This window comes from Sardina pilchardus, chromosome 21, assembly GCF_963854185.1.
Source record: "Sardina pilchardus chromosome 21, fSarPil1.1, whole genome shotgun sequence".
Lineage (NCBI taxonomy): Eukaryota > Metazoa > Chordata > Actinopteri > Clupeiformes > Clupeidae > Sardina > Sardina pilchardus.
Genome location: NC_085014.1, coordinates 16,000,542 through 16,023,041, shown reverse-complemented (window position 1 = coordinate 16,023,041; position 22,500 = coordinate 16,000,542). Strand labels below are relative to the sequence as shown.

The following is a 22,500-nucleotide window of genomic DNA, read 5'->3' as shown; positions in this document are numbered from 1 at the left end:
ACACCGAGACATAAACACAGACGCATACATTCCTTTGCTCCTTCTATCTCACTCACACACACACAAACATACACTCCGGCTCATGTGCAGGTATGTAAACACACACACACACACACACACACACACACACACACACACACTTTTCTCACCCTCACACAGTTACCCAAACCTACACATGAAGACACACACAAACTCATTAGCATATACACACACATATGTAAAGCTTTTGAATCACATGAATGTTTATTTCTGTGCTTCGAGCCGGTCAAAAATAACAGGCACATGTGGGTGGCGGCCATTTTTGATTTTTCACAAGTGTACAGTTTCGTTTTTTTTTTTTTTTTTCCCAGGACCCCTTGCTCCTGCGCTGGCGAGAGTGTGCGCATGAGAGCACGAGGGCGGCTTGTGAAAAGAACCTCACATTCCGCCCTGCCAGAGCACCATAAAAAAGAGGCCGAACATGTTTATTCCTCCTTTAGCCTGACACACACACACACACACACACACACACACACTGGCTCGACATCCTCCTACAGCACTGCGATGGGGAATCTTAAACCCTCACACATCGTTTGGATCTTTTTTTTTTTTTACCTCGAGTATTTCGGGGGCTTGGAGAAAGGGAGGCCGGTCTAGGCCGCGGACCAACCTGTCGGCCGCTCCTGTATGAATGAGCCGACGGGCCACGGCAGCCTCGGGTCCGTCCGAAGAGAGGCCGCCGCTTTAGCAGGGGCGGACGGACCGCGTGCGAGACGCCTTGGCCTGACGTGACCCACCCCCTCCCCCCCCCCCCCCACACACACACACACACACACACACTCTCTTTAGCGGGGTCGCCGGAGGGCTTGCTCTTGATGTATAGGGATCCGGCGGCGGCGGCGTGAGTCTGCGGGTCCGTCAGGCCTGTCCACTAACGGCCCTCTAATGTATTTTCCTAAGCGGCCGACGCCGCAGCGGAGAGTGCGGACGGCCGGGCAAACAGGGCGCGCTGTTGGTGTTGGCGCGCGGCGGCCCGCGGGCACCGACATGAAAGGGCAAACAAACGCTGCCCGGCCAACGCAAACACACACACGCGCGTACACACACCTCTATACACACACATACTGTATGCACACACTCACCACTGCACACACACGGGCACACACATACACACACACAGATAGAGAACGCACATATACACACGCACACACACACACACACTTACCTCTACACACGCACAAACGTACATATACACATGCACACAGACGCTCACCTCAGTACACACGCACACACACACACACACACACCCTCACCTCTATAGACACACATGCACACTCACCTCTGTACACACACACACACGTCTGTACCCCCTGCCTCAGTGCTCACAGTGTGAGGGGTGGCATGCGCCGTGGCACGGCTGCCCGGCATTCATAGAGGCTCCCGGTGGCCCGCTGTGCCACTTTAATTACCTTCCCTCCTCCGCTTTACGTCACACGCAGCTTGTGCTGTGTCACAGCGGTGTCTCAGTCCAAAACAAACCCCACTCTAGACCCCGAGAGCTTTGCTTTCTTTGGTTCCGTGTGTGTTTTTGACCCCAAAAGCGGCGCGTCAAGGTAGGCAACTGCCAGATGAACACATCACGACACGCAGGGGGCTGGGTTAGGTGTTGCCGTGGCAAGTTGCTTAGGAGACGGAGGAGCGATGGAGGGATGGTGTTAGTTGGTGGAGGGGGGGGGGTGGTGGATGTGTGGAGAGCAGACGTGTCCAGCGCGTAGGGAGTGTGCTGTGCGTCTGCACGTCGCCGCCTGACGGAAAAACAGGCTGGCAGGACCGGGGATCACCGCTCAGGCCCTCACCACACACTCAGCACAAACGCACTCTCTGTCTCTCTCCCCCTCTCTCTCTCTCTCTCTCTCTCTCCCTCCCTCTCTCCCTCTCTCTCCCCCTCCTGCTCTCTCCTTCCCTCTCCCTCACTCCACTTCTCTATCAGGCACACTCGCACACAAACACACTCACGCATACACTTTCTCATTGACTCACTCACTTACTTACTCACTCACACACGCAAGCACACACACACACACACACACACTCTCACACTCAAACAAGCAAGCACACACACACACACACACACGTTCACTCACTTTCACACTTTGCTTCTCTCCTCCTCCCACTCTAGCTCTGTTCACACACTTTGCAGCAGTGAAACGTTGTCATTCATACATTTCTCTCTGCGGTCTTATCTGTCTCCTCATCGTACAGGATTTCCACATTTTGTCACTTTGTGTAGATATACTCTCTCTCAACCTCTCTCTCTCTCTCTCTCTCTCACACACACACACGCACGCACACACACACAGACAGACACACACGCACACATACACAAACCCACACACTAACTCACTCAAATTCCCTCTGACAAACACTCTTATACTCACACTATCCAGCCCCAGACCTTGTCTGAAAGCTTGCTCTCACTCTCCTGCCGAAGCGCTGGACACACACACGCACACACACACACACACACACACACACACACACACACACACACACACACACACACACACTCAATTACAAGGTACCTATGTATGTCAACATCTGAGGGGTGGCATGCTGAGGCACTCAGCCCTGTTTTTTTTCTCCTCTTTCCCCCGACGATGAGGAGAAGGAGACGTATGAAAACACACTCTCTCTACTCGACTCTACTCTCTTCTCACTCTCCTCCTGTGCCCTGAGTCTACGCTACACCACCCCAATAACAGGCCTGCACGCGCTCTCTCTCTCTATCTCTCTCTCTGTCTCTCTCTATCCCTCTCTATCTCTGTCTCCCTCTCCATCTATTTCCCTCCCTCTCCATCCTCCTCTCTGGCATTTGCACATCAGGGTCTTGACTGGGATAAACAGAGCTTAAACGTCTGCTCTCCCCATTTAACCCCCCCCCCCCCCACCACCACCCCCTGCCCTGAACTCAGACGCACGCGTCACACAGACACCGCCCCCCCACCACCCCCCCCCCCCCCCCCTCAGGGCCGTCGCTGCGGAAACCGAGGTGTCATTGCCATGTTAAAACAGGAAACCGACACACGGGCCCACTCATCCGTCATGGAGGCGGCAGCAAGCAAGTGCGCACGCACACACGCACACACACACACACACACACACACACACACACACACACACACGCACACGCACACGCACACGCACACGCACACGCACACACACACATGCTCGACTCTTTAAGGCTTGTGTCACAGGCGAGAGTGAGGCTCGGTGGAAGCACCAAAAAAAAGAGCAGGTTTGTTTTTCTTTGCCACGTTCGTTCTGTTCATGCCATGTAGCGCTGCGGACGCAAGGGCCCCGACGGGCCGGCGCACACCGACAGAGATTAATGGCGCGGGCTCGGCCCCCGAGCACTCCATGCCCGCCGATCTGTTGAAACGTGGACTCAAGGATTTCCCAATCTGTTTATTCCCAAATACCCCGCGGATGAGGGCACCCCACAGGGGGGTTCGCCCTGACCATTAAGGGCGCGATGACTGAAAATCAAATAATCTGAATTACGCGAGCCGTAAACACGGCGCGAGCGCTTAAGCTGTGAAGTCATTAGTTATACGGCCCGTCCAGATTGCAGGGGATTATGAGGAGGTGTTAACGGACAAACATGTGCTCTCCTTTCAGGCCACTCCTGCAAGCTGCTGACCAAGAACATGGGCCTGCTGGTGATAAATGAAGACACACTCGACGTGAGTACTCCACAGGTTACGCGCTCCGAGGACTACTGTACACGGCTACAGGCCTGATTTATTGGCACACACACATACTGTACACTCTCACTCACACACACACACACACAGCCAATATTCTCTTCCACACACACACACACACCCAATACACCCTTCCACAGTAACTACTGTACACGGCTAAAAGCCTGATATGAGCCATATAGCGTAGACACCATTCCTACGGAAGGTTATCCACACGTAGTTGGACCTCTTTAGAACTCCTCACTGAAGTCACACACTGATGTATTAAACTAAAGACTGTCCCTAAATGCGAGACAAATCTATTGGATTGAGCCAAACAATCCTAACCAATTAACATGCAGGACCATGGAAAACAGAGATGTAGTGTAGTTTGTAAAGATAGAAGCAAACGTTCACTGCAATCTGCACTCAATATGTAATAACACATGACATATGACAGAAAAAGTTTTTCATGTATAAAAGTTTACTCTCACATGGCTTAGGATGTGTCAGGCACAGTCTTGCCATCACTTAAAATCAGCTTTGGTCGGAAATGATAAGAAGATAAAAAAAAATTGTTTTGGAAGAATGATGTCTGGCTCAGGATAGGAGTAAGGTGGATACATTTGCCCTAGAATAGCATAGAAATGCATAAAAAAGTCTCCACAAGCACTGAAAATATGGGACCAATTGTCAGTATGGAGCCTGAAGAGAAGACATACAGTAGGTACAGGATGTGCTCTCTGCATACTGTGCTCAGTGCATTACATTGCACCCCCAGAGAGATTAGAGTCAGCACCATTCTAAGCGTGGCTAATTAGCCGTGACCAAGCATACGGCTTTATCACACATCGGATGTGTGGGACCATATGGTGGGCTGGAGGCTAACCCATGCATTACTGATGCTGCATGTGCTGTGCACATATGAGTATATGATTACTCTATCTATGCGGCAGGCCTAACCAGCTATTTATTGCCATTTGTAAGCAGGCCTCAGCATTGATACTATGTGTGTGTGTGTGTGTGTGTGTGTGTGTGTGTGTGTGTGTGTGTGTGTGTGTGTGTGTGTGTGTGTGTGTGTGTGTGTGTGTGTGTGTGTGTGTGTGTGTGTGTGTGTGTGTGTGTGTGTGTGTGTGTGTGTGTGTGTGTGTGTGTGTGTGTGTGTGGTGTGTGTGTGTGCTCGTGCCGTATGCATCAGAGGCCTAAGTGGAGTGAGTGTGTTGAAGCTGCCTGCTGTTGCGGATGTGTGAGTCAGTGCCTCCTCTGGGCTCCTGCGACTGGACCGGGCTCCTGACCCCGTGACCCGGCACCGCACCGAGCCGGACTTCTTCATTTTTCATTCCACTCCAGGAATCTTTTTTTTTTTTGTTTCCATCCATTTTTTTTTTTTCTTTTTCTTTCTTTCTTTTCAGTGTGCTTGATCACTCTATCTGTTGTTTTCTCCGGTCTTCCCTGTGGCATTCTCATGTAACCCCCGAGCTCTGGTGCCTCCAGTGCATTTGGTAAGGGCTGCACAGATGCTACGCTGGACTCGCCCTGGAGGGAGGGGGGGTGGAGTGGGGATGGAAAAAGAAAGTGTTGGATTTAGAGAAAGAGAAATAGAGAGGGAGGCAGTGGAAAGAGATAGTGTAAGAATGAGAGAAGAGGTGGGGGGATGAGAGAGAGAGAGGGAGAGAGAGAGAGATACAGAGGGGAGGATGAAAAGAAAGAAAGAGAGAGGCTGTGGCGGTGGAGCTGGGCTGGCTGATAGGGCCTGAGGGAGGGAAAGGGGATCCTTATGGTCGGGGCTCGGCTACAGAGCGCCTCTCGCTAAGATGGAGAGTTGGGCCGCGTGTGGAGAGCAGGGGCCACGGACCTCCAGATGACCCCCCATTAGCCCCACACACACACACACACACACACACAGCCAATACCCCCTTACACACACGCGCGCGCACACACGCACACATATACTCTCACTCTCTCACACACACACATATACTCTCACTCTCTCACACACACACACACACACACGCACGCACACACACAACCAATACTCTCTTACACACACACACACACACACACACACACATACACTCTCACTCACACACACGCACACACAACCAATACTCTCTTCCACACACACACACACACACACACACACACACACACACACACAGCCAATACACCCTTCCACACACACACACACACACAGCCAAAACACCCTTCCACACACGCACACATACAGCCAAACTCGCTTCTACACACACACACATACAGCCAATACCCCCTTCCACACAAAAGCATACTGTACACACACACACACACACACACACACAACCAATACCCCCTTCCACGCACACACACATAACCAGTCAGTACCCCCTTACACACACACACACACCTACAGTAGATGGGCCTGGAGGGTATGTACCGTCTGTAGGGAGAGGTTTGTCTGTTGTTGCAGGATGTCCAGTAAGAGGGCCCTGGTGTGGTGCCTGCAAGAGAGGGAAATGCTATCAGAGAGACACACACATTTGTGTACACTCTCAAGCTCTCTCGCTCTCTCTCTCTCTCTCGCTCTCTCTCACTCTCTCACTCTTCCTCTCTCTCTCACACACACACACACAGGCACACACTCAGTGGGATCCCTGACCGGGAAGAGTGTGTCCCGTGGCGAGTGGGAGGGTTGTGGTGGACTGTAGTGTTTGGATGGGGAGGGGGGGGGGTTGTGTGCGTGTGTGTGTGTGTGTGTGTGTGTGTGTGTGTGTGTGTGTGTGTGTGTGTGTGTGTGTGTGTGTGTGTGTGTGTGTGTGTGTGTGTGAGTGTGTGGGGCGGGAGGTTTAGGCGGAAGGGAGGGTGTGTGCATGTGTGGCTCAGTGTTGACGGACGCGTCTCAGTCTGTCAAACAGCCATTTAGCATGATGAATGAACCGCGGGCTACGAGGCGAAGGCACACGCGGGAGAAGCGCTCGGGGCCCGCTGGTGGAAAACGTCGCACGTCAGGCCCCCCGGCCCCGGCCCCGGACCCCACTCTCACTCCGAGGCCCCCGCTTACACAACGCTATCTGGAAAAACACCCCTGGAATTCACACTAACACGCACAGGCGGACCAGAACTCCAACTGCCATAGCCATCTGAGATTTTCTCTCTTTCTCTCTCTCTCTCTCTCTCTCTCTCTCTTTCTCTCTTTCTTTCTCTTCCTCTCTCTCTCTTTCTCGCCCTGTTAACTGCTGGGCTGTGAAGATTAGGCCCACAAGGCCATCCACCTCACTATTAAGACATAAAAGAGGAAAAAGACCGTATTTCAGTGAAGAATGTTGCGCACGGTCCAAAATGTTTCAGCTTGTGTGATTCAACGTTTTATTGACCTTGTGTAGGGTAGTCGTACTGTAATTTACACCTAAAAGAGTTTGATCCGTTTTTGCACTTCATAAAGAAACTGCTGAATCGTCAAAATTGGTAATGGGAGTACAAAGAAATCTGTCAACGTTTTGAGCTTGACCACCCGTGGGAATTGAGGCCAGCTAGCCACAGGTTGGTTTCTTTTTTAATAGGTGATCAAATGCAGAGTTAATTTTCACACAGAACGAAAGGCACGAGGGACGAGAAAAAGAAAGGAGGGATTCATCTTCCAAGGAAAACACGGAATGATTAAAAGCACACCTCTCCTCATCCCCCCCCCCCTCTCTCTCCGCGTCCGCCCAAGCGTAGTGTGGATGCGGACACGTGCAGTGTGTGCGTGACTGGACGACGAGCCTGTCCACCCTCTGCTAAGGTGAAGCTCCTCGGTTAAAGTCTAAACTTGAGGGACCTCGATGACATTTGTGAGGCCGCGGAGATGAATGACTCGAGCAGACACAATGAAAAAGTCGAGCGCGCACTTCCTCCCTCTCGTCTTTGAGGTGGAGGGAAAAAAGAACAGCAGATGGAAGAAAAGAGTTAACTATGGAAGCGATTGCTTTTTCCGACGCATGTGTGGCCATAGAATTTGTGAGTGCACAAGTGTGTGTGTGTGTGTGTGTGTGTGTGTGTGTGTGTGGTGGATTTGCGTTCTTTCCTTAATGTATTCCGGGTGTTTAGAATAAGCTCTCTCTCCTACTTGAGACCAGACCACCTTCAAGTGCCTAAAATCCCATCAATTTTATCGGGTGCGATAACCCTGTTCCACCCAATCTTGCTTAATAGCTTCCCAAAGACGCCTGGTGTCTTTGTGGTCTCACGGATGTATGCGTTAATGCACGTCCCACACCGCATCCTTAATGCAAACACCGTTGAGTCCCTGTGCCTGGTGTTCCTGCCGTAGCCATAACACAACCGCTTTAGGGGGCGACGCCTAGGCATGGAGGCCTATAGAGACAAGTGGGTATGACGGTAAATGGGTGCTCCGCTCTGATGTCTGCTCTGTTTAATCTTCTCGTTGATTACTGAGCGGGACGTTGTGTTGCTCTCAACGTTTTCGTTTGCACTTGAGCGGACGTGCAGGAGTGGTGCTAACAGTTGTACATACACACTCGGTTGTGCTGTTTCTCAGTCTCTATTTCTTTCACGCAGGCACATGGCGTGTCACACACACACACACACACACACGCACACACACGTTAGTTTATGGCCCCCTTCAGGGATGACCACGCTCTTATGGAGAAATCTTCACAGCTGTGCTCCTCTGTGACTCTTCACTCATTCGCTTTCCATCATTTCTCTCTTTCTTTCCCTCTCTCTCTCTCTCTCTCTCTCTCTCTCTCTCTTCCTCTATCTATCAATCTATATATCCATACTGCACTGTATATATATTTTTCCCCTTCAATTTGTATCTCTCTTTTTCATGTTCTATTGCACAGTCACTCTATCTCTTTCTTTCTCTATCTCTCTTTTCCCTCCATTCTCCCTCTCTTTCTCTCTCCTGCTCCCTCTCTCTCTCCCTCTCCCACTCTCCCCTGTATGAAACCTGAGTCTCCTCTGTCCAAATATTTCCTTTGAGCTTGGGTTTCAGAGCTTTGTTATGCCAGGAGAGGGTTGCCGAGTCCCTAAGGTGCAATCTCGCTGCCCCAAGGCATCTGTTCTGCACCCCCCCTTCACCTTCCCCGTTGCCCCCACGCCCCCCCCCCCCCCCGCCCCCTCACCCCACCCGTCCCACCTCACCACCCCCCACCCCGGGGGCCTCTCACGACCGCTGGCTGACGGTGGCTAGTGAAGAAGAGTGTCTGCTGAAGCCGTTAGGTGTAACGCTGTCGCCGGGGCCACGGCCGGGTGGGGGGGGGTGGGGGGCCCCCTTTCGGTTTAGTGGTGCGGGCCCATCGCAGGTCTTGTAACCGGCGCTTTTCACTTTCACACATGTGGACGGGGGTCACCTTTTCCCTCCCGCCGCCCCGCTGACTAGCGCTCGCTTGCTCGCTCGCTCTCCGCGGCGCTCCGGCCCCTTCTGATGTGCGTCCGTGTCACTGGCTAAGTGTAGAGTTGCTAAGGCCCTTCCGATTTACAAGAGCTTGTGAAGGTAGCGTCGGAATACTGTAGTATCTCTCCATCTATATTCCTGAGCCTCCCCTCCGGTGTGTAAACACTCCGGTGTGAAACTGCACCTCTTGTACACCGGCATGTAGCAACACAAGGCACAACATGGCCGACAACCTCTCTGCACAGGAGGCTATGATAACATTACACCCTTAATGGTTATTCTTAGAGCAGCTTTCTTAACCTTTTTCCTTTATCCCCTAATGTGAACTACTGTAAGATGAAACAGGGCAAACCAACCACTTAGGCACCAGCGGCGTTTCCGGGCGACGTGTGCCCACTGGAAACAGGAACTCAACCTCTTCCACGCTGGGAAAAAAAACTGGGAACCCCATCTAGTTCCTCCTCTTCCCCACATCTGTATCAGAGCGGTCCTCTGAGAGGGCCGATCATCACTCAAGCACAGGTTCAAACCCCAGTAGCGTGTCAAAGGTCACCCCACCGAATCCTCCAGGGTGACCCCAGAAGCTAGGCTCCCACGGTCACTTCCAGGGGTACAGTAGAGGCAGAGTCCGAGACCGTAGACGTCAGTCGTTACCGTAGACGTAGAGGCGCTGTGTCCAGGCATAGTATCCTGCCCTCACAGGAGAAGCCTGCCGCTGCTGCTGTCTTCCTGTTTTCCCAGGATTCTTTTCTCTCTCCTTCCCTCTCTTTCTCTTTCTCTCTCTCTCTCTCTCTCTCTCTCTCTCTCTCTCTCGCTCTCTCTAGCTCTCTCTCGCTCTCTCTCGGAGTCATGTGACTCTTTTTATGGGAAATCAAATGGAGTGCAACACTCTCCCAAACCAAATACAGCCCCATGCCCACACACACACACGCGTGCACACACACACACACACACACACACACACACACACACCGCTACTCCCTCTGCAGCGACAGGCAAAACTCAACACAAACTCCACAGTTCCTGCTGAAAGAATAATTGTCTCCATTAAAAATGGCAAAACCAACAGGAAAACGGTCGAGCCGAGTGTCTTTATAAGAAAAAGAAAAAAGGAAAAAAAAAAGCTTAAATAACAAGTCAGTTTTCATTAAAATCTTCCATGTTTAATCAGCTAATAGTGAGACATTTACCCGACCTCCCCAGTCTCAACAGAATCGAGCTGGCATTGGACATTCCGTGAAAATGGGCCCTTAGACCCAGACGAACGTGCCTGGATACCAAAGAACGAAGAAAAATATGCAGCTACGCAAGAAAGCAAAAGCAAAAGGAAAACGAAAGATCGCATAGCACCGAAGTAGCCATTCCTGGCCTGTCCTGTCCAGTCCTTCCCAGTCCGGAGCATGAGAAGGTCTCCTCGCTCAACCCAACCATCAAGCCAGGGTTCAAGGCAGCTGTTGCCGTAGTAATGAGGCGTGGCATATGTATGTTTTTGATGCATTTCTGCCTTGTTTCCCGGCCTGATGGTAATGGTATTAATAATAATCTGTCGGGGGAGCAGGCCCACAGGCGTGACCAGATGTAAAGCGCTGGCGTCGCTCAGGACGGGCCGGACAGCTGCCTGGGTTCCACTTTATTTTTCCAACGAGTCGAATAGACTCGCTTTGTTCAGTAGGAGTTCAGTAGTGTGTTAAGTAGGGGACAGTTTGCCGTGTGTTCGCTTTAGTAGTGTTTCAACACTGCCCTTAAGAATTCTGATTTAAAGCAAAAATCAGAAATGGTTAACTGGAATATCAGTGATTTATTAGCAAAGAGTTACTAATGGTTGCGTTGCTAACTTATGCTCAACGTGTCAGACTGAAAGTAAACATCAATGAAAAAATCTGATTTCCCTTTTCCCCCTATGACTAAGCTTAATATGTTTGGGAATCTGGCCGAAAATTACTTACATTTCACCAATTTTCCGATCTACAGTAAAAACATATTTATTGTTTATTCTTTTGTTCCACAAATACTTGTTTTTGGTGTTTTTTGTTGGGGATGTTCTCGTTTCTCTAATGTTCTCTTGTTTATTGGTGTCTTCTCATTTCTCAGGGCACCAGAGAGACGCTGAGCCATCACTGTGGCATGCTGGGAGATGCGCTGCACAAAGAGAACGACTTCGCCCTCATCATCGACGGCAAGACCCTCAAGTACGCCCTGACCTTCGGAGCGCGCCAGTACTTCCTGGACCTGGCGCTGTCCTGCAAGGCCGTCATATGCTGCAGGTGAGGCCGCCGCCGTCGCCACGGAAACCGCACACGCCAACGCACCAACCGACAACACGCAACCGCTCCGCTAACGTCAAACGAATTGAACTGTTATGCTAGTCCAATGCATGCTTGTTTTTTATCCAGTTACTGTCTAGGAGCCATGCCCTTTGAAATATAAGAGTAACTAAATATAGGCCTGTGCAGTTTTCCCCGAATGAATGTAAAGCAATCAATAGGCTTCTTTAGAGAGTCGTGACCGGGGGGAGTGGAGGGTGGATATACTGCATGCAGGAAAAGAGGTGGAAGCAAATTAAGACTTTGTGGAATAATCCTGGGGGCTGCCGGCCCATTACAGGGAACCACGGGCTGAATATTTTCAGAGCAAATTGGCCCCGCTGTAGGTCAGAGCCCTGACGATAAACACGGCAGCCTCTACGTGATGGAGTGTTAATGAGGGCTGCGCCTAACTGCGGAGGTTAGACACACACAGACACACATATGTATACACACACACACACACACACACACACACACACACACACACACATACACAGAGCTGTGCCTACCTGCATTCTTTTTACACAAACACACACACACACACACACACACACGCACACACACGCACACACACTCACACACATAGAGAGAGAGAGAGAGAGAGAGCTGTGCCTATCTGCAGTCTTTACACACACACACACACACACACACACACACACACGCACACTCACACACATAGAGAGAGAGAGAGAGAGCTGTGCCTATCTACAGTCTTTACACACACAGAGAGAGAGAGAGAGAGAGAGAGAGAGAGAGAGAGAGAGAGAGAGCCTACAGCAGGAGAGCAGATCCTGTTGCTGTGTGCTGGGGTCAGTGCTGTGGGGGGTATTGGGGCGTCGGGGTGCCGAGACACAGGAGAGGGGAGCAGACGCAGCGCTGCCTAAACTCAGGGGCGTTTCCGCGGAAACGGCAGCAGGCTGGGTGCAGGTGCCACCGCAGGGCCACGGCGCGGTGCATGACCTCAGACTCTGTCTGGCTAATCTCATGGCACTCACACACACACACACACACACACACACACACACACACACACACACACACACATGCGCGCACACAGGCGCACTTACGCATATATACCCACTCATGCAGACACACACAGGCGCACTGAGACATGCCGAGACACACACACACACACACACCACACACACACACATACTTACACACACACACACACACACACACACGGAGGCTGCCATCAGATGTGAGCCAGGCCTCCACGCAGTGCTGGAGATGAATTAGCTACGAGCTGACTCACTGGGAGCCCTTTTCATTCCACACCCTGAAAGAAAGGAGCGAAAGAAAGGTAGGAGAGAGGGGAAAAAAAGTTCAAAGAAAAAGAGAAGGGAAAGTGGAGACCACTACTAGGCTGTCTGTTTTCAGTAGACCGAGCTCGTCTCGTCTCCTGCAGGTTAGGGGGTAAAGGATGGTTATGGGGATGGTCAGAGGCAGCAGGAGTTTGTGTGTGTGTGTGTGTGGGGATGGAGCAGATCTGTCTCGTCATCACAAGTAGCGGTTTGACCCCGTGCCTGTGGGGGCCGGCCCGTCACAGCGGAATCAGAGCGCTGAGATCACCCGCCGGAGAGACCCATGATGACAGAGAGGAGAAAGAAGAGAGAGAGAGAGAGAGACAGAGACTGAAAGGAAAAGAGAGAGAGGGGAGGGAGAGAAGAAGAGGGAGAGAATGAGAGGAGGACGGAGAGGAGAGGAGGGAGAGAAAGACGGGGGGGGGTAAAGAGACAGGAAGTGACTGTCGGCTAGTATTAGGTGTAAGAAAAATGGCTCCAAATCCTCTGATGTACAGTCGTTGTTGTGAGTTCAATCCTGCTTCCTGTCTTTGCTGAAAACACGCCGTTCCTCTGGCACAGGGGGGCCAGGTAGGGGCCAGGGGCTTTAGACTGCGCTATAAAACACCCGGCTCAGGGCAGGGAGGGGCGGCGGACATCTTGGTTCCCTTTCAATTTCGTGCACATTTAAGGGCATCTTGACAAATTCATGGCCAAGTGAAATTCATAGTTAAGAAGCTCTTATGCCGCTCATGACTGTTTCATGCAACTACAGTATTTAAGGCTGTCATGGGCTTTGGCCAGAGTTCCTTTTGGGACTATACTGTATACATTTAAACTATACATTTGTGACCTTCCACGGCGAAATCATTCACAATGTCCAAATTTTCAAAATCAAAGTTATTACGTTTTCAGGAAGGGGCATAATCAACCTTCAAAACGATACCTATATCTAATGAATTGAACGTCATATTACTGAAATATAAACATTCAAAGGAGTTGAGTTCATCCTGTCATGCCAATAGAAAAACGGAGAAATCTGCCTCTGAAGTTAACCGTCGGCTCAACACTCACGAACACTTTGTAAGGTCGCCGCTATTACAAGATTTACGGTACTTGTATCAACGACACAGCACACGGATGGCTTGGTGGTTGTCAATGAGTGCAATTACCGTAAATATTGGAATAGAGCGGCAAAAACGAGACGCCTCTAACTTCCTGCTTCCTCTAACTTTCTCACCTCAACAAACTCACGTTTTTAGACTACAAAAGGTCAGTTTTTCGGCGAAATGTATTCACGGCCGTACTGTGTAGACCTCCCACTGTTTTAAAACACTTACAAAAAAAATTCCACGATTTTAGCACAAGTGACATAAATGGCCATTTTTCTCAGAAACGCCTGTTGCGACAAGCGACTGGTTTTGCCGTGGAACGACACATTTATGGTGAATCCTAAATAATGCAACATATGTATGTATAACATATAATGTATATAATGTATGCTTGACCTCATGTTCATATTGACTGAGATATCTTTTGCATCACTTGGATTCATAAGAGTTGACAACCACTACCATTCACCACTATAATTTCTTGTGTGCCAGTTAGCTGGGCTGGTCTCTGTGGTGATCTCCCGTGTCTGTGTTGTCTGTGCTGCAGGGTTGTTCCCTCTGGTGATCTCCCGTGTCTGTGTTGTCTGTGCTGCAGGGTTGTTCCCTCTGGTGATCTCCCATGTCTGTGTTGTCTGTGGTGCAGGGCTGTTCCCTCTGGTGATCTCCCATGTCTGTGTTGTCTGTGGTGCAGGGCTGTTCCCTCTGGTGATCTCCCGTGTCTGTGTTGTCTGTGGTGCAGGGTTGTTCTCTCTGGTGATCTCCCGTGTCTGTGTTGTCTGTGGTGCAGGGTTGTTCTCTCTGGTGATCTCCCGTGTCTGTGTTGTCTGTGCTGCAGGGTGTCTCCGCTGCAGAAGTCGGAGGTGGTGGAGATGGTGAAGAAACAGGTGCGGGTGATCACGCTGGCCATCGGGGACGGCGCCAACGACGTGGGCATGATCCAGACCGCCCACGTGGGCGTGGGCATCTCGGGCAACGAGGGCCTGCAGGCCGCCAACTCCTCGGACTACTCCATCGCACAGGTGAGCCAGGACGGGGGTCAGGGCAGGGCAGGGCAGGGCAAAGGTCAAGGTTCAGAGGTTGGGCAGGCTCGCCAGGTGAACAGCATTTGTCTTAAGGGACATCACAGGGATCTTAGGTTACCCTATCCAGGACAAATCCATTGCAGTTCGACTCAGGGCAATGGACTATTGTCCCTCTCCCTCTCTCCCCCTCTCCCTCTCTCCCTCTCTCTCTCCCCTTCTCCCCTCTCCCCCTACCAATAAGTAATTGAGTGAACCCGATCCTTTCCCATTTATGTAAACTTAATTTAAAAAGGCCACGATTTGTAATCCCCGGTCTTTGTCACTGGTGTCATAGTTGAGATGCTACTCAAGTCGAGCTTATTGTGCTTGTAACTGAAGTCGAGCATCCTCTCCATGCATGGAGGTGTAGGTAGTGGGGGATGGGGGTGCTGGGGGGGGGGAGGTTGGATTCCTGCTCTGCACCCAACTGTGTCTCCTTTACCTTTGTGTGTGTGTGTGTGTGTGTGTTTTGTGTTTCTGGCGCACCGGTACACACTTGACTGGTGCATTGAGAGCTACAGGCTGTGCTCATTCTCTTCGCCATGTTGCATCAGATTTCGCTCAAAAGGATCCTGTCTTGCCTTAAGTGCCCCTGCAGCTAGTGTGATATTTAAGAAGTGAACCAGGGGAAGGAGGGGTAAAGGATTGCGTTGAGCGCTCTCTTTTTTTTCCCCCATCTCCCTTTTTTCTTTTCCTTTTTTTCTTTTTTTCTCTCTCCTCTCTCATCCCTCCATCATTAATCAGACGTGAAGTGTGCGGGTCGCGCCGCGATCAAATTAACGTTACGTTACACCCCGGCCCGACGGGAACGAGGAAGCGGCGGTCCACCCAGCGCACCAGTAATCGAGAGCGGAGGCCAGGCGGTTCATCCGGCCGCCAAAGACAAATACCTCTTTAGCGTCCCCGTGAAAGACACATTATTTAAAAATTACATTTTAATCAGGCTTCAAAGGCGCTTTTCACTCTCGCTCCCTCCTCAACAGGGTGACTGACTTACAAAGCACACATTTCTGCCTGTCGTTCAGACCTTGGGAGTTTTTTTTGAAGCGGGGGTCTTTTGGGGAAGGTGGTTGGGGTGGTGTGTGTGTGTGTTGGGGGGGGGGGGGGGGGTGTGTGGCAGGCTCTGAGTGATGGGGCTGCAGCGCCATGCGGTGCTTCCCAGAAACTCAGCAGAATGAGAGCGGGGATCGGATCGGCCCGCACCCCCCTGACTCCCCTCTCCTCCCTGTACTCCCCACTCCTCCTCTCCTCCCCTCCTCCTCTCCTCCCTGCTCTAGCGCTCCCCTCCTCCTCTCCTCCCCTCCTGCCCTCCTCCCTGCTCCAGTGCTCCCCTGCTCCACTACTGCTTGTCTGTCAGCAGCTCTGCTCCCCCGAGCTCCAGGGGTCAGGCCCAGAGACAGCGGATCCTGAAACCCTCCTCCTCCTCCTCCTCCTCCTCTTCTTCACTCGATCCTCATGGCCATCTCACACACACATACACGCACACAAACACACAACTCCTACCCTGCGCCCTTGTGTGCTCAGACACTATACACACACACACACACACACACACACACACACACACACACACATACCTGTGCACATATGTCTGCACATCCTTAAATACAGACACAAATAAATACATGGGCATACTTGGGCATACACACACTCTCTCTCTTTTTTTCACACACACACACACACACACACACACACACACACAGACACACAGACACACAGACACCTTTCCTGCCCCTGACCGGGTGTAACTGACCCTGTGTTTACCCAAAGGCATGTAAAGCATGTTTACCCCAGCTTGACATCTGTGTTGTTCTAAGAGAGTCGCACCAAGTTCCCCTGTCCATCAGTCGCAGCAGAAGCGGACTACCGCCCGAGTGCCCTCATAGCAACAGCCTCCATAGCCACCGCAGCGCCGCGGCAACATGCTCTGTGTTCTGTTTACGGTTGCCCAGGGAGACTTCTCCCCTCTGCTGACCATTGACGTTCCATGGTGCACCTGCATTGGGCTGTTAGGACAGATGGCATTGTGTAAGACGGAGCAACGTTTGCCATAAATAGAGGGATCAGCAGCCTCCCACATATCCCCCGTGAGTGTACTCCCGTCCCTATACCTACTCCCCACTGCTCCACCGGGAGAGATTAGCAACGGCCGTTTCTCCTCCTCGCTCCCTTTCAACAAACCCCCAGGAAGCTCAAGTTCGGTTAAAAGTCTTGCAAAAAAAACCCTCCGCAGAATGTGCCAAGAATGTGTCCGGTCCAGCTCAGCTCAGCGTTGCCTAGTCCTCTTCTCCAGCCCCCCCCCCCACCCCATCCGATACCAGCTTCCTGCCGTCAACGTGACGATTAGATTGTGCCCTAGTTTTAATCAAACAGTCAGAGCTTCCCCCAAGGTCCATGTTGTGGGTTTGGGGGTTTGTGTATGAGAGTTTGTTGTGGATGCTGCGATTGTTGATCGGAGCTCCCTGCGTGTTTCCTGTTGGCTCTGTCCGTGGGGCTTATCTGTGTCTTTCCTCACCTTTCCTCCCCCTGCGCAGTTCAAGTACTTGAAGAACCTGCTGCTCGTCCACGGGGCCTGGAACTACAACCGCGTGGCCAAGTGCATCCTCTACTGCTTCTACAAGAACATCGTCCTCTACATCATCGAGGTGAGTGGACCTCGCACGGTTCCAGACGCTCTCCGTTTGAGTCTGTGTGTTTGTGTGTGTCTGGTCGAGCGTTGCCTCTACTGTACATCGTAGAGGTAAATCACGTTGGCACACACACACACACACACACACATGCTCTGCTCTCTGTCTGTGTTATCTGGGATCTGTTCCAAATGCAGAGTTTAGTCACACTGACTCTGTCCAGGTATGTACAGTATGTCTACAAATATGAAGACTTATGAAACAGACTGTTATGGTGAGATGAAATACTTTGGTGTACGTTTGAGACACCGTAACCATGTACCTAGTAATCGTACTGCAAATCAGTGCAGACAAATAAAGCTGTCTGTCCAAACCTGTGTAGGTTAACTCAGGGTAAATGTCAAGCCTCCTCAATAAAGAGCCCTATACTGTAGCTTCATTCCCTCATCGAAAAACAACAATCATAAGGCATTCGTATAGACGCGATTGCAGTTCTGTATAGGTCTTAATTAGCCAATCACACGTTGATGTTCCAAAAACCGTGACGGAATGCTCTCTCCGGGAAACCACGCGGAGAAGCTGCCCAAGCTGCACCAGACCTCCGGCCCGCCAGCCCATCCATCACCGATGGCATTTGACAGAAGCCAGGAGGCGCGCCGATAGCGGCTTCAGAGGTCCGAGCGAGAGCCGGCCCTGACAAGCGAAAGGAGCCCGGCTATCAGCGCCGGCCTTATCAGCCTGCGTCGTGGCGGGACGTTTTGATCTTGCGGCCGGCTCGGACGCACTTGGCCCGGGGGAAGTTGACATGTCGGGAATGATCGCTGTTTTTTTTTTTTTCTCAAGAGAGGGGGCATTTAAAAAAGGGGTCAGATGCCAACTCATCAGATTTGCTGAGAGATTTGTAGCCCACCTCCTAGAATTGAACTTAAACTCCTTTTTTTTACGAGCGTGCTTTACAGCAGTCTTGCTGCAGCTGCCTGTGTAAACATAATGAACTGGGAGTTGGCGTTCGAGAGAGCCCTGAAGTCTCCTCCGCGTGTGTGTTATTTCACACACTCCAAACGGCTGACTCCAAACTCCCGCTATGCTCTTGCTTGTTCATCATTTTGAGAGATATGGCAGACGTCTGTCATCAGGACTCCTAAATCTGTCCAGAGACACAGACACTGAAGGCAGCCAGACGATCTCTCTCTCTCTCTCTCTCTCTCTCTCTCTCTCTCTCTCTCTCTTTCTTTCTTTCTCTCTCTCTCTCTCTCTTTCTCTCTCCCTCTCCCTCTCCACTTTCTCATCTAGGACATCGGGGACAAATTTATGGACATTGTGATTACTTACCACCACTCCCCTTTTATACACACACATACAAACACACACACGCACACACACACACACACACACATGATGGATACAAACTCTCCATTCCTCACCATCCCACCCACTCTGGAGTAAGACATCACATTCTTCTCTGGCCTTTGTGGTTTGAGTGACAGTTATGCCTGTCAGAGGGGGTTCGGGGGTAAGGGCTTTGGGCGCAGCATCATCTAGATGTCATGAGAACGTCACGGGTATCAGAGTGGGGTGACAGACTGGTTGCTAGTCAGAGGGCTCGCCTTCGGACCATAAAGCAGGCAACTCCACCAGAAATATGAACCCCTCCCTACACCCCCTCCCCTAAAAATTCATATTCTTGTTTTTGTATGAGTGCCACTTGACCTGTGAACTGCCCCCCCTATCTCACACATGGTCCTCTCTCATGTCTGCCCACCCCCCCCCTTTTTTTTCCTTTAAAAAAAAAAAAAAAAGAATGTATGTCGCAGTAAATCACCTCAAAGGCCCTCTGACTCCAGTCTCCAGTCTTCTGCTATGGCTGCCCCCAGACTAGGAGAGCAAGAGGCTGAGAGTGAATGATGACTTTTCAAATGACAAGGCTTGTTTGGGTTGTAATGCTGTATTGTGTTGGCTTGGGTTGTGGGATTGGGGTGGTGGGTGAAAGAAGGTCTGTCTTTTTTTTTTTTTTTGCTGGTTATTTCATCTCACGCAGACAGTCTTCTTCTGAGCATTGATGTGGGAGCGCGTGCACCGAAACCTCCACCACAGCAGCGTATCGGATCCGTATGACAACATTTAGAAAGTCCTTCATTTTAAGCTTTGGTTTTAGATGTCAGCACATTTTTTTTTTTTCGGGTGGCTGGTCTGGCGGAGAAAGGAGTGTCACTTTGTGGCGTTATGTAGGAATTCCTCGGAATGGTACACCCTGAATATCCCGGGGAATGAGTTCTATGGGGAAATTCCTGCCGTCTATCATAACCATGAACCATGAAGCAGCATGAATCAGTGTTGGAGGTGATGGCAGCAGGATTGATTGGGCATCTTTAGACAGTCGGTGCTGCGCAGCTGCTGCAGGTTTTTTCTTTTCTTTTCTTTTCTTTTCTTTTTCTTCTTTTCTTTATGTTCTCCCAGGTTAGTCCTCTTTCTTCCTTTTGGCGGCACAGGCTTGGGAGCTGAAGCTTATAGCTTTTCCTTTTCTTTTTTTCGTCTTCTTCTTTTTTTTATGTGGCCCAACCTGTAGTGTTAGGTCTCTCTCTCTCTGCTGTCCCCATTCTCTCTCCTCACAAAAGGAAGCAAGATGCTACAGCTGCTGCTGTTCCTTCACTTTGATATGCCATGAGTATTACTTTGCATCTCTCTCTCTCTCTCACTGTTGCCTGAAGCCCTCTCTCGCAGTGGCAGGCACATTCAGCAGATACCACGCCAAAGCTGAAAACTTTTTTTTCCCCCTCTCTTTCCCCAAGCAGGCTACGGTGCTCTGTGAAAGGCGATCTCTTCCCAAACACACCTTTTGTTACCGGGGGGGGGAATGTCCCCTCCCCTCAAGCTGCCTTGAGGGATTTGAGGCACATAATAGGACGTGGGCCTTGCTGTTTCCCCAGCTAGTGCTGTATCCAACACCTCCATTTTGTGAGCGGTCTGACATCCGAGATGCGTGTTTCCCAAGGGAAGGCTAAAAGTTACATTTGTCGCACTAATAGGTTTACCTCAGGTTTGTGCACGCCGAGGGAGTTTGGTTGCTTTTTTTACCACCTCACAGAGGTCTCAGTCCCACACAAGAAATGTGGCCCATTCAATAGAATTTTTTTTTTTTTTCGCTTTGGCCAAAGCTTTGTGTAAGTCGTCTCTTTGACTATTTCTGAAAGGAAAACGGTGCTGTGTCCAAAGGTCTTGCATAAGCAATTGCTATAGCTGAACCGCTGACATATATTGCGATATATAGTGTTAGAATGCAGGCATTTTAAAGTGTGGTCAGAGATCAATGTAAAGAGAATCAATTTGGGCATGGTTCATTCTGTGTGTGTGTGTGTGTAAGAAACTGCCTCTGTGGCAGTGTTTGAACAGTATAAAGCTGTCCCTAAGCCCTTCACCCATTCCTGACATAACCGTATGTACAAATCACCTCTGATTGCAGTCGTTTTCACTCCGTCATACAGATTTAAGTGAATTAAGTGTCATTACACCAACATGCCATATGCTCTGGCATGATGGTCAAATGAGACCCAAATTCCTTGGCAAATGCACGAAGCTCAGGCTGTGCATTACGCAAGAGGCTTTGCCTGTCCGGCCCCGAACCACATCTGTTCCCACGTGCCCCCACGGTCAACGGCTGTAATTCTGACCTTTTTATTAGCAATACACGGGACGTCTTCCTCTAGCACTTGCAGGAGTTGTTTCCCATTGCTAAAAGCCGCGACATGGGATATTTAACGCCAATGCCACGGTCTCCCCTCCCGCTGGGCACTCCAATAATAACCCCCCGCCAAAGCCCTGTTGTCTGGGGGAAGCGGTGGGATTAAGCAGCACGCCAGTGCCCCGAGAGGAGCCCCCCGCACAATGCAGCGGCGGCGGCCATCTTGTTCGCCTGAAAGCTCCAGCTGGGCACTTAGGCGCTTGATTGACAGGTCGTCAACCTCGGCTCCACAGACGCCGACGGACAAGTGGCATTTATGAGGTAGTTACAAGAACCTCATTCAAGCCCCCCCCACCCCACCCCACTCCCCCTCTTCTCACACACACACACACACACACACACACACAGACACCTCCTCTTACACTCCCCCCAGGCCTCTAGAGAGCTGGTTTGAAAGAGAGGAAAGGGGACCCAAGAGGCTAAACGGGCAACCCAGTGCCATCATTATATAAAAAACCTCAGCGCCCCCACCCCACCCCACGCCACTCTTCAGCATACCGCCAGTGCATTTAACATCCCTCTTTCTCTTTCTCTCCGGCCTCTCTTGTTCCCCATTCGCTTTCTGTCTTTCATTCTGGCCCCTCTTGTTCCTTCGCTCCGAGGCAAATAATAAAAGGGGATAAGGAACCCCATTTGCAGACCCCCCCCCCCCCCCTCCTCCTCCTCCTCCTCCTCCTCCTCTTCTCTTCTTCTTCTTGCGTTTTAAAGGACACAGCTCAGCTCCGCTCAGCAGCAAAGGGGCTGTCAGGAGAGGGTGGACAAACGTCCCTCCCCCTCCCCCGCCCACGCGGGAGCCCTCCGAGCCCTCCGTGGGACAGACCGCAGAGCCGGCCCGCTGATGAATATGCAGCGCACTCGGCTCTAGCTTTTCTTGCTCTCGCTCTTTTTTTTTTATTCCCTCTCATTTACTTTAGCGACACACACACGCACACACAAACGCACATTTTCAGTTGTTTAGCACGCAGAAATACACACACAGACTCTCAGACACGCAGACACGCAGACACTCAGACACACACACACACACACACACACATACACATACACATACACATACATGTGCACATACACATACACATACACATACACATACACATACACATACACATACACATACACATACACATACACATACACATACACATACACATACACACATACTCCCAAAGCACACATCTTTTCTCTCTTCACCTCTCTTCTCTCTTCTCACACACAGACCAGCCTGCACATCGCCCACTCAAAATACCCCCCCTCACCCCCCGCCACCACCACCCCT

At 50.9% G+C, this 22,500-nt stretch overlaps 1 protein-coding gene across 1 annotated transcript in view; it reads left to right on the top strand.

Annotated features, from left to right (window-relative positions):
• The window catches only part of atp8a1 (ATPase phospholipid transporting 8A1), a 150,947-nt gene that overhangs the window by 90,500 nt on the left and 37,947 nt on the right, over nucleotides 1-22,500 (top strand). The window contains exons 24-27 of the mRNA XM_062523848.1: nucleotides 3,658-3,722; nucleotides 11,188-11,360; nucleotides 14,633-14,816; nucleotides 17,393-17,503. Coding sequence (XP_062379832.1) covers nucleotides 3,658-3,722; nucleotides 11,188-11,360; nucleotides 14,633-14,816; nucleotides 17,393-17,503 — 533 coding nt within the window. The remainder of the gene's footprint in view (nucleotides 1-3,657; nucleotides 3,723-11,187; nucleotides 11,361-14,632; nucleotides 14,817-17,392; nucleotides 17,504-22,500) is intronic.